Source organism: Pollicipes pollicipes, unplaced genomic scaffold (genome assembly GCF_011947565.3).
Source record: "Pollicipes pollicipes isolate AB1234 unplaced genomic scaffold, Ppol_2.1 Scaffold_5724;HRSCAF=6776_pilon_pilon_pilon, whole genome shotgun sequence".
NCBI lineage: Eukaryota > Metazoa > Arthropoda > Thecostraca > Pollicipedomorpha > Pollicipedidae > Pollicipes > Pollicipes pollicipes.
The window spans coordinates 1,794,728-1,807,276 of NW_023596746.1; the positions used below are offsets into that span (position 1 = coordinate 1,794,728).

At 46.1% G+C, this 12,549-nt stretch overlaps 1 protein-coding gene across 1 annotated transcript in view; it reads left to right on the forward strand.

The window, feature by feature from the left end:
• Positions 1–4,632: 4,632 nt before the first annotated feature.
• The window catches only part of LOC119103707 (mechanosensory protein 2), a 29,053-nt gene continuing 21,136 nt past the window's right edge, over positions 4,633–12,549 (forward strand). The window contains exon 1 of the mRNA XM_037227337.1: positions 4,633–4,693. Coding sequence (XP_037083232.1) covers positions 4,672–4,693 — 22 coding nt within the window. The 5' untranslated portion in view covers positions 4,633–4,671. The remainder of the gene's footprint in view (positions 4,694–12,549) is intronic.

Below are 12,549 nucleotides of genomic sequence, written 5' to 3' on the forward strand. Positions count from 1 at the left end.
AAAATTGGCCGTTCGATTGCAGTTACCCTATTGAGTTGACGGCTCATCACACGAGGTACAAACTGTAGTTCACATAGGTAGCCTGAGGCCAAAGCCACCAATGCAAACCATTCCAGTAATGTTTAATATATGAAAAGAACATGCAAAATGTGACTGAATTTGATGGAATCCTGAGGTCCAGGCCTACTCTACGCAGTGGCTTGCTCTTGCTGTGCGAGCCTTGGTCGACCGATAATCCGATCGTAGAATTCCAGCTGAACGGCAGAACTTTGCGGCAGAAGTTTAACGTGTGATAATGTTCGGCTGAGTCCACCCTACTGATCTTGGGCGACCGCTGACCCCGGCCGCAGGCGCTCCAAGTCAGGAGCAAATAGCGAGCACCGAAGCGACTCCATACTCACCCTGACGCAGCTGAGTCAAGGCGGGCACTGTTACTCACTGAGATACTGTGGCGGCCAATGCAGGTTCAAAGCATATTTTGTCTTGTTTCGAATCAGGACGCGCGGCCTCTTGGGCTCAAGTGTCCGCTTCATTTGTCTCCTTCGGGGCACTTTGGTAGCAGTCTTGCTCTGACATTTTTCATGTGATATATCACGGAAACCAAGCACGGTGAAACGAAATGAGATATTTAATCACTGGTCTTATCCATGCACAAGGAATATGAAAGTACTTCGTACTTAATAATTTAACGAGCTACATGCTTAGAAGGTATTGTGACATACATAGGTGTACGAACATTTCAAAACGTGGGCTTGGGGGGAGAGCATGCTCAAGGTATACTTCAATGATTTTTTTCTAGAAAGCAAGTCTGATGACTGAATGGGGGAGGGGCTAAAAATGGGGTTTCCATGCCTCCATTTTTGAGACTCTTATTTCATCATTTTCCATCCTCCATTTTTGAGAGTTTTCATGCCCCAGATTTCGCCGGCTGCTTTTCAAGGATACCATTCATCGTGACATGTTAGCCGGAAACAAATTCGGAGGCTTTAAATACTGACTGTCGAGAACAATGTGACAAAAACCATAAAACTGGAGATTTTCGCGTAAAAAGCCCGAGTCACAGAATAAAGGCCCTTCTGTCATACATTACAAGATCTTTTTATCCGAGCCCTGCTCCCATCCGGCTTCGGCGCCCACTGCCCTGGCCCGACTATCCCCGCATGACTGACCGCACATTGATCGTATGGATGCTTGGCCGCATATTTATGGATCAGCATTACTATTTATTGGCATGTAAGACATATATTGGACACCTGCGGCACAATCTTTTTCTGAACTCTCTTTCCTCACACTAAACCACTGCAGAAAAAATCGGAAAGCTGCCTTCCTTCGGCATGAGTTGGTCCAACAGACATTTAATTGCCCTTCATTTAATGTAGCCGATTGACCTACCTTTGCATGCAGCCGGGGGCGTAACCAGAGCCTTCCCCGGGGGGGGGGGGGGGCACATGATTGACGAAAGCGGCCTTGATAGTGATCCCTCAAAATCACCGGATATAGCTAACTTGTTTACGACGGACTTAGTTTCCCTCGTTTTATTGTTATTTTTACCTCGTAACCAGAACAGAAACAGAAACCAGAAGCAACTTGTTTTACCAGTCCATTTGGCGAGAGAATTAGCGTTTTCAGGCAAACGTGGGATGGCCTCGCTCGATTTTTAACTCATTTCGACCCGCGCTATTCAATAATAATGAGGCCCCTATTTCCTTCTGGGCAGAGGGCTCCTTAAGTAGAACTCTCGGGGCACATTACCGTTCTCGGTAAAGAGCTGAAGGGCTATTCCGTCCCATCGCGGGAGTCTTCCGGCTGCCATCCTGGTGACGCGGTGCGGGATCCCTGGTCGATCCGGAGGCCTTTAGTGGGATACACCACATCATATTGCTCCCCTTGCTGACGCGCGGGTCTTCTGGCCCACACAGCTGGCCTCGGATGAGCACAGGAACCATCAGTGGCGTAACGGCATCCCTGGTCGCCGCAGGTGGTCCCATAACTGTCACATGTACTCCAATTTCATATTCTTTCCTATGTGTTCTCCAGAAATAATGAGAACCCTTTGATCGTAAATTGTAGATCGAAATAGAGTATCAAATTTGCATTGACATGGCTTGGTCAAAATTCAGTCAAAATTGATTGGAAAATTACGTAATATGGTTTTGAACACGCGCGCTGGCAAATCTTAGCGTCATTGCGGGATCCATTCAACACCATTCATGACATTCACTGGCCGACCTGACCTCTAATTGCCGGGATGCCTGGCAAGAGCCGGGTGTGATGTGCTGACTACCAGGAACGTTCAAATCTTGCTTTCCAGGTTTCCACTGCGGTTGGAGCGATGTTACGCGTATCAAAATTTCAGGAAAACCGCACTTGTCACCACTGCAAATGCAAAATCTCCCTAATTTCGCCACTGCCAATTATCAATGCTGCTGCAATACCTCTGTGTTGCCTCTGTTGTCTGTTGTCAATGACTCTTAAGTGACCCCAAAACACAGCCGGCAAAGCCAATGGAAGTGCTGCTTTGCCGTAACAGTGAGCTTCGCCGTAACAGTGAGCTTCGCCGAAAAAGGGCTGCACTTGGTGGCCCCACTTATCGTACACCTTGCAACTTATTTCTCATTCGATGTGTGTGATTTCCCTGGCAAATCTGAAGGTAAGAAGTTCGGGTCATGCGTTTGATCGTCGCTCTGGCTTATCTTACGGTGGCTGTGAGATTGCATATGCTGGCCTACATGTGTTGGTTTACGGTGACATAAGTGTTACACATTAGGCATGCAGTTTCGCCCTTTTATTCGCCATACTTCTCTCCTGACTGACTTTGATTCTCATCTTTACGCCGGTGCACAATCAGGCAAATGCACTTGGTATCGTGCCCAGGCCTAGCGTGCGGAAGAGCAGGAATGCACCTGTCACCAGGCAGCGGACGTCAGGCACATGCACGCGACGCCACGTGCGCCTGACATGGCGGATGGCTGACCTTCGGCATTAAGACACGCCGCAACACGACGCCTCGGCGGGTGACGCAGAAGCTCTTTTGTTCGCCTTATCTCTGTCCTGAAAACAGTTTTTTTTGCGCCGCACGTCCCATGCATGCAGCTCTCTGACCCCGATGTCTTCCTTTACCCTGTGAACGGAGCCAGAACGATCATGGACGTATCAGCTTTGTTCAGTTTCAGGCTTGGATGTATGCCACTTCAAATGCTTGATTTGCATCGTTTCTAAACAAGCACTACGCTAACTATGAACATCGCCGATAGGGTTAACCATTTTGTACACGCTTTCTGCGCGAGGAAGCAACTCGCTGAGCTCGGCACAGTGAGGAAAACATACCGACCTGCACTCACAGATCACGTCTCAGATCACGTCACGTGCCATGTCACAGGTCACGTCACAGATCGCGTCACAGATCACTTACAGATCACGCCACAGATAATATCACACACCACGCACACACCACGTCACAGCTCGCTCACATGTCAGGTTCATTTATAGATTGAGTCACCTATCACATCACAGTTTACTGATGGTTCACAACACAGATCACGTCACATATCACGGCACAGATCATGTCACATATCACGTCACATATCATATCACATGGCACGTTACATATCACGTCATAGATCACGTCCCAAATCACACCACATATCACGTCACATATCGCGTCACAGATCACACCACATATCACGTTACAGATCACGTCACATACCGCACTACATATCACGCTACAGACCACCTCACAGATCACGTCATAGATCACGTCCCAAATCACACCACATATCACGCCACAGGTCTCGTTTCAGATCACTCACAGATCATTCACAGTTCACTCACAGATCACAAGTAAACTAACTCGCTTATGGCTTCATGCCCGACGTTATGCGTACATGACGTACATGACTACGTACATGAGACGTTACACACTGATTGCGACTAGTAACCACGTACATGAGACGTTACACACTGATTGCGACTAATAACCACGTACATGAGACGTTACACACTGATTGCGACTAATAACCACGTACATGAGACGTTACACACTGATTGCGACTAATAACCACGTACATGAGACGTTACACACTGATTGCGACTAATAACCACGTACATGAGACGCTACACACTGATTGCGACTAATAACCACGTACATGAGACGTTACACATTGATTGCGACTAATAACCACGTACATGAGACGTTACACACTGATTGCGACTAATAACCACCCAACGGTCAACAGTATTCTGGTTCCATGCCGCATCGTGCCTGCCGTCTTCATCATGGTCAACAGCGCAGTAATACCATATATACTGATACGAGTCCCGCAACAAGTCCGTGTCAATCGTCTTCCCCAGTGTGGCCAGCACACTGATCTCGTGTAGGCTCAGGTCTCGTGGCGCCGCTGAGTGTGACGAGGGGACGGCGGGTGCCAGGACGTCGTGCGGGTGGCGGGCAGCACAGTCCGCGTGGGGGCCGGCGTCGCGGGGAGGGCCGCCGGACCCCTGCTCCTCCCCACCAGCCGCCGCCATGCGGGCCGGGCGACCGAGTGGGTGGTCGGGACGGACGGCGCCGTGGCCGCCGTCGGAGCGGCGCAGCGGGCTGCGCTCGATCGTTGCCACGGCGACAGCTCGCCACGCCGCCGACAGCAGTCCGAGACACAGGTGCGCCGCTCCCAGATGCCGGACCACGAGCAGGAAGGTACGCCGCCCTTATGCCTCCCCTCCCTCCCGCCCCGCGACGTCCACCAGGCCGCTGCCACTCAGTGTACCCAAGATGGATTTCCCGGGCGGAGCCGATGTCTCTGACTTGGCTCCATGCCAGATGACAAGGGATGGCTGCGAGTTCAAAGTAGTACGACGCACAATGGGTCACTGTTGCATCGAATTCAGAACAATCCGTGTATGTAAGCCTGTTTCATCCACTTTGCCTTGGTTATTATCACATCGATTGGTTCGCGTGCCCAACTCGTCTGCCCTGACGCTTGCTGACTGTCACAATCGAGAAAATTTTGCATCAGCGTTTTGTCAATGCTAGACACATGCCACGGTCCTCGGGAATAGTTGCCTTGCACGCCATTACTTGCGGCTTTTTGGCTCATGGAATACTTGTCATCAATATAATAGGATCATCAACATAAGCAACACATCTTTTTATTTGTCTCTTTAACTTTAACGACCAACCACGGCACCCGCCAAATTCGCAAGGCAAATAAGGCTATTTGAACCTATTTGTGTCAAAATTTGAGGTCATTTAGCTGTGATCTTTGCAGCAAATAAGGTCAAACAATGCCTTTCAAGGTCTTCAAACAAGATCTACAAAAAGTCTTAACAGGTTCTCCAAGAAACAAAAACTCAATATTGTACCGGTAGCTGAATGCAGAATTAGCGTCAAGAACCACGCCAGGCGGAATGCCCGTAAAAGAAAAGGTTGACAAGTCTGGTCATTTTTGGTCAGTGGTTTTTCTGACCTCATGAAGTCAATAGAAGATGCCTTTTGACGTCCCTGTGATCAAACAATTCAAAATGGGCGTCAGAAACTGCTGATAAAAAATCCGGTGCTAAATCATTTGGGCTTTAACTTTGATCTGGCCTTCATTGCTGACATATGGTCTATGGAATTATTCGTTATTTTCATCAGTTGTCTAATTACCTAACAAAACACCTTAAAATTGCATGACATCATCTGAAACCTCGATGTCACGTCACATTTTACCGATTCCACTGGAATTGCCCCCGCCAACAGCCATGCCCTGGCTTTGACCTGGTGCAACTCAGCAACCTTGCGAGCTATATTCAGGCTTTATACCAAATGATTGGCTATTTAATTGCCTGAAGCTGTGCAAAGTGGCGGAGCGCAGCCTCCAACGTTATCTCGGAATTCTAGCGTGTAAACAAGCACTCGGCGCAGGGTCAATATGACCCCCTGAGGCTTCCCAGAGCAACGCACGGACGGTGAGGCAAAGCGACGCCAATCTTTGATTAACTGTAGATAATTAGGCAGGCGGTCTTGGAGCACAAAAGCAAGACACATCTTGGGTGTCTGAAAAAAACAACAGGTGATGGTTGCCAGCAGTAAATTATGATTGGCTTAGATGATTGCCAGGCGTAGCGTGATTGACTTAGATGTAAACGGGAAGTACGTGACAACTTTTACTTGAAGTGTACCCACAGACGTCCCAAGTTTCAAATTGTTGTTTGATTTTGGGTAAAGAAGTTTTGGTTTACTACAAAATATAGTTTTCCAGGCTTGAACTCACCTAAACAGGCACGTCTGTAGAAATGTAGTGCATTTTGTGACTTACCATAACATAACGCACTGTGTAGTAAGCCTCTATTAGTACGTTAAGTACTAATAGATGCCTAGCGTCTAAAGTTAGTCTGATGTCTGAGTTAGTACGCTCAGCATCGTTGGAAGCCCAAGTGACACTCTCTTTGTCCGTACCTTTGGATCGCGTGCATTTTTCCACTGGCAACGCAAGTGCATCGACACTCGATATATCGCCCACCAAAAGACTGTTTGCAATGTGTGTGTCAATTTCTTAAGTATAACGTTGCTTTAATCTGAAAACCTGATTGTATGAATATATGCTCTTTCGGAGAGTATCAAAAAAAGTGAGTAAGAATTCCTACAGTTCCTCCACAGAAGAAGCAGACATTTGTGTGCTTTTTACGTCCGAATAACAAGCTGTTTGTTGCAAATATTCATCTTATGATGCTATGACAAAGGGATATGAAAAAAGCACAAGGAGTTGTGGCATTTGCAAATTACGGTCTTTTCGAAGTTTCGAAAATGTGGTCGCCAATGCCGTTTCCCCCTTAACTTTGGTTCTCTAGTCCGTTGTTTCGTGGCATGGCGCTAATGATGTAAGTAATATGTTATATGCATCTTAGTCATTTTCACGACGAGCTACTGTACGAAAGTGAACAAACTTGGCTTTGCCGATGGCCTTCTGGTTGCATTGTTTTATAAAATTTTGGTTAGAACTAGGGCCATACATCGTGCATCGAACTACATCGCGCCTTTACCGCATTGTCAAGGTAAGACCAAGTCCTGCCTCACGCAGAGGTGGAATCCATGAACTGATTCCCGACCAAGGAAAAGGCCCCGATGCCTTGAAAGGATGAAGGCCAACCACACTCATCGGCGTCGAGTGTAAAAACTTCCGCTGAAGTAGCAAATTTATTTAAATGTGTAATGGAGGCATTAATTTGTCCCCTTCAAACAGAATATACTTTTAGAAGGTACGTGGGAGAAAATATGGCATCATTGTTTGATGTAGCAGTCTCAACCCGGGCAAACATATAGCCATAATAATCATCACCACAGGCTTTGAAGATGCCCTCGAGGCCGTAACTTGAAACTTATTAAGGACAGTGAATAAGAAGCTCTGTTTTGGCAGGCATGCCCAAGGAACGACCGATCTGTTATACTTAGATTCATACAACTGCAAGCATAATGCTTAATAAACATCCGGGTCCAAAAATAAACTTACCGAGCGGAATAAGTCGGGGCTCATCTTCGGTATATTTGTTTAACGTTGCCGCAAAAGCACTAGCAGGTGAGATCTACCAGTCAAGCAAATTAAGCGGGGGGGGGGGGGGGGGCATAGTTCGCCATCCAAAGAGATTCTCGTCTCAGTACGCTGACGTGATTCTGCTCCTTGATGACCCGAACAAATCCTCAATAGCGCTCCTAAATAAGTTAGCTTATTTCTGTCCTCCGCACTGAAAATAGCTTAAAATAGAATATTGCGTCTGCGAATATTCAATTGCTACCCGGTTAAAAGCATATACCGACCTGAACATTGCTGTGGTACAATCAGTAAAAATCCTTTGAATTTACCTAAGTTGTGGTACCGATACGATCGCGGAACGAAGTACCAAATACCGACGACTCGACGAGAAATGGAACAGAAGAACAGGCCAAAATCTCACTCCTATTAGATAATATGCATTGTCAAAACATCAGCCACTTTCAAGGCTGGCCCATGTGCTCATTCCGCTGTCGGAAAAATCGAAGCTTTTAAGCTTTACGTAGAGCAGCGAAGGCGAAAAAATGAAACGTGCAAAGCCGGTACAAGCCCATTAACGTAATGGGCTCAGAATGGATCGATATCAATGACCTTAAAAATATACATTTAGCATGCCCCAAAAACCTGTCGATTTCAACAGTTGATTGGACTCATACAGCATACCCACAAAGCCCCAGCGTAACACTTTTGTTCACACGCTTGCGGGTGGCGTGTTGAGTACTCTAGCTCGGGTGGTGGGTCAATTTCACCCTCCCGAGATCCCAGTAGCTGATATAGCTAGATATGTCAAATTTACAGGGTTGGTTGGCCTGTACGCGAACTCACCTGAGTACGAAACTGAGGCTCGCAATTTCTGATCTTAGGGTCATATAAGGTCAGACAAAGTCAAACTCCAAATTGGTGTCTCCATTGCCCCCAGACGTCATTATGCACCCACCGTGAAGCTAGCTACCTGTTCTAAGAAAAGTGCCAATGTAGATCAATTAAAGTCAGTAAAAAGTCGTCCAGTGCATTGACCGTATAAGGTACTTCTAACTTTTTACATCAAACAACTTGTCATTTAATTCTCTATAGTTGAATAGCTGGTTTTTATCCGAGGAATGAGGCTAATGATGAATGAGGAATGATGCTTATACTACTGTCTTATCTAGGGACAATGAACTTGTTTGCCCTTTATAAGCCAGGGATTACGCTGGGCGGTATGCTCCCAACAACAAAATGTTAGACCCGAATCATTTTAGTTCAGTGTCCTCTTCTGACCTTTTGAAGTCCATAAAATATATTTATTGCGGGCCCTGTCATTCATAAATTCGAAATAAGCACCAGAAACTTCCCCGTTTACCAGGCCCACCGGAAAAACGGTCAATTTTTAATTCAGTCTGACCTTAATAGCTGATCCTTGGTCAATGGAATGGGCCGTAAATATAAATGTAGTTGGTTTATTGCCTACACAACTATCTCAGATCGGTATGGCTTCGTCTAATGCTCCGTTGGTGCTCCACATCAAACAATTCCCCAGAAATTCCCCAAAAAATGCAAAAAAAATTCCCAGAAATTCCCCTCGTTGGAAGCCATTGCCTGATTTTTACCTGCCATAAGCCATTGACCGTACAAGGCACTTCTAATATTTTACATCAAATAACTTGTTATTCAATTCTCTGTAGCTCTAAAGAGTTTTGCGTGGCTGTGCCGTGCCGTCAGGGAACCAGTTCGAGAAAACCTTTGGGGGTCAATTTGACTCCCCACCGGAGCGTGTGTTGACCTGCGGGAAATAAGAACTTATGGTTATGAGGAACAAAATATCATGCCAATTTTACGTTGTTCTGTAGAATGAATCCAAAAGATTCCCGAAACACCTGGGTGGCCGGTTGAATGCGACACGCCCGGGTAGGAGAGTGAAGTTGATTCCTCAGATCTCGAGAACGAACGGAGCGAAGAACATAAAGGTCACAGGGTAGATAGGTCTGAATGTGCGCTCACTTTTTCTAGTTGTTTGAGGTTTCTAGCCTATGATCTTTGGGTAAAATAAGTTCAAGCAAATTCGAACTCCAGACCGGTGTTCGAAGTGCCCTCAGAATTCCGCTTGCAAGCACCTTTAACCTCGATGCCTCCTCTAAGCAGAAGGTCGTTGGTGTGCATTTCAGGTCATTATCCTTATTTGACTCTCAGAAGGTCACGGTGCCCAGAAATCTTCGAGACCGTTTTGATATGATAACTCAAATAAGGTCGAGGACTTCACTAGTCGGTAAGTTTCTAAGCCCAAAGGTTTATCGTAGTCACATTAGGCCCGTGGCCACTGACTCTTATGAAGTCCAGGTACGACGTCTGTTGACATTCCTGCTATGAATCAAGTTAAAATAAGCGTCACTAACCACCCCATAAAGCAAGATCGTTAGTAAAAAAGTGATCTGGCTATGGCCTGTGTCTGACCTTCATGTCTGACCCAAGGTTAATGGGGCTCGTTGTAATCCTAAATTTAGTTGTCTTATTGTGTAGAAAACAACCCCAACGATGTATGGTCCTCGTCTAGAACTCCATTGTCGCATCGGATCGAACGGACGATCGGATCGGATCATCAGGATCGGATCGAACGATTCTTTAGGAATTACCTTCGTCGGACTTGGATCTGTCAGAAATCAGCGACCTTTCTAGGCACATCTTACCTTTTATGCCAAAAATCGGCTCGTCATATGCCCACGGATACACGAAGTTCGGTATATCTATGCCACGCCGTTTGCAAGTGATCCTGAAAACTTTCGGGTTGAGTTAAATTCCCCATTCTTCATCCGCCCTGGCATGCGCTTATAATATTTGGCATCGATTATAAACTGAGTAATCAAGAAGGGTCTCTTGGGCTATATGGTTCTCGGTATACTCATGGTGTCAAATTCCCAAAGACTAATATGACACGATTGGAAAAGCAAATATTTCTCTGCCTCACTAGTGATCTATTTGACCAATTCACTCACCGGTTATGTTAAAAGAGAACCATTCAGCTCGCTTTCACGGAAAAATATTGTCTATGTGCCATAAGTGCTAAGTGCGACGCTTCAAGCCTAGCCTGTGTAATTCAGCACCATTCCCAAGCTAACCAGCAAAAATCAATTTCGCTAGCACCAGTGTGTGCCTTGCTTCTTGCAGGTTCTGAAAATTTCCAAGTTTTGGGTTCTGGGTCAACTGGCGAACTGGAAATGGAGCATCACCACAGCCGAAATGTCTATTGAAGCGCATGACCTACCACTACAGGTGGCACTACACTGCACGAGGTGGTGATGGATATAAACCAACGCAATGATCACACCGAAGCTGCCCAATTGTACTTGTCTTCTCTTCTGTCTTTTTGTGATCACCGAGGTCACGCACGCTCTGTATCGCTAAAAAGCGAAGCTAGTTTTCCTACGACCATTGGATAAGCGTAATTTGATTTCTTCGTATTATCTCACTCACTAATTGTTTAGATTCTATGAATTTGCCTCGAACAGGTGAAGGTCAAGCTTGCATATGAGGCCACATATTAATTCTAGCTGTCATAGATTAACTGCTCAATTGCAACGATAGGGTGAACGACATTACGCGCAATATGAAGAACCGTTCCAAGCTACTGATGTTTGAAGGGCCGTGAAAGATCTGTGCCAGTCCAAGCGCATTCATTTTTGTTTTACAATACCTTGCAATAATCGTTAGAAGGCGAATGTTTTGTAATAAGCAGGAATGCCAGACAGCCGCAATCAAGCTACACCAGACACATATCGTAATTGCAATGCCAGACGATGGCGGGGCAGCTCAGACGATGCATGCAGGCACTTGCAATTCAAGGTCATGACCCTCATGACCTTTGGAAGATCACTGCTGCTCGCGCGCAAGTATCCTTAAGCAAAGTGAGTTGAGAAGTGAACAACCATCAATACAGCACGTCTGCACCAGTTACAGTGTAAGTTGTGCTTACCGCTGCTCACCTGTCTTACATGCTCCGACCCGGCGTGCTATTAACCCAATAAATCACTGCAACCGCTCACACAGTGGTCGTCCAACTGATGATTATGTGGTGGATCGCAACAAAGCATTCTTGCAGCGTAGGCACAATACATTGCATAAACAATTCAGTATGTTTGACCTTGCTTGACCTCCAGTGGAATGGCCCTTCACCATCAGACACAATCAAGCCTGACATTACTGACGACGTCGAAATCGGTTATATGCGTGTAACGAACAAGTAACATGTTCTTATTGTCAACGAGTGAACTGTATTGCCGATTTGACAAAGCCTGGCCGAAATGACCTTCACAAATAGGCCATAGTTCCCGACATATTGATAGAAAGCGATGAAACATTGACAGGATGGATAGAAATATCATAATGTCAGGCACTGAAATATCAACATTCTATCTTTAATAGTTACCGAGTTATCTAAAAAAAGAAATGTAATGGGGCCCTGTCAGTGCCCCTCCCCCACGCCGGGCAAGGGCTAATCATTTTGGTAGGGAAGGATGCTCGAAGTAATAGAAATGTTCTGGTTGCTTCCCGTTTTCAATACGTCTCGTACTTACAACAAAACTTACCACTTGCCCGCTCGCACAAAACAGTTAAAGGAACTGGCTCCTACTGTGGGGCGCATAATCTGTACTCTTTGTAGTTACCTTACAAAAGTCAGCATTAAGTTAATGACAATATACGGTAAACTGACACAAAAATCATTCTAAAAACAACAATTTCCCGAGTATTATCTCTAGTTTCCACGAACTGCACGGGCTCACACTACACATGCAGGACAGCTTTGCCACAATGCTAAATACTGTCGGAAAACGCTCTCGTAATCTGTGGAATGCCTCCGAATTCTCATATTTATTTTCAAGAATGTCCCGATGCCCGCACTCACTACTGGTGCAGCTGGCTGTGAACAACTGTCAGCCGTCGAGAAGTGTGGTCAATACATTTGGGAAGCAAGTGGCAAGCGCGTACGATAGCACTTGCAGTGCGAGGAACTTCCTGTTGATACGTTTAATCGAGTCGATAATGTAGTTGG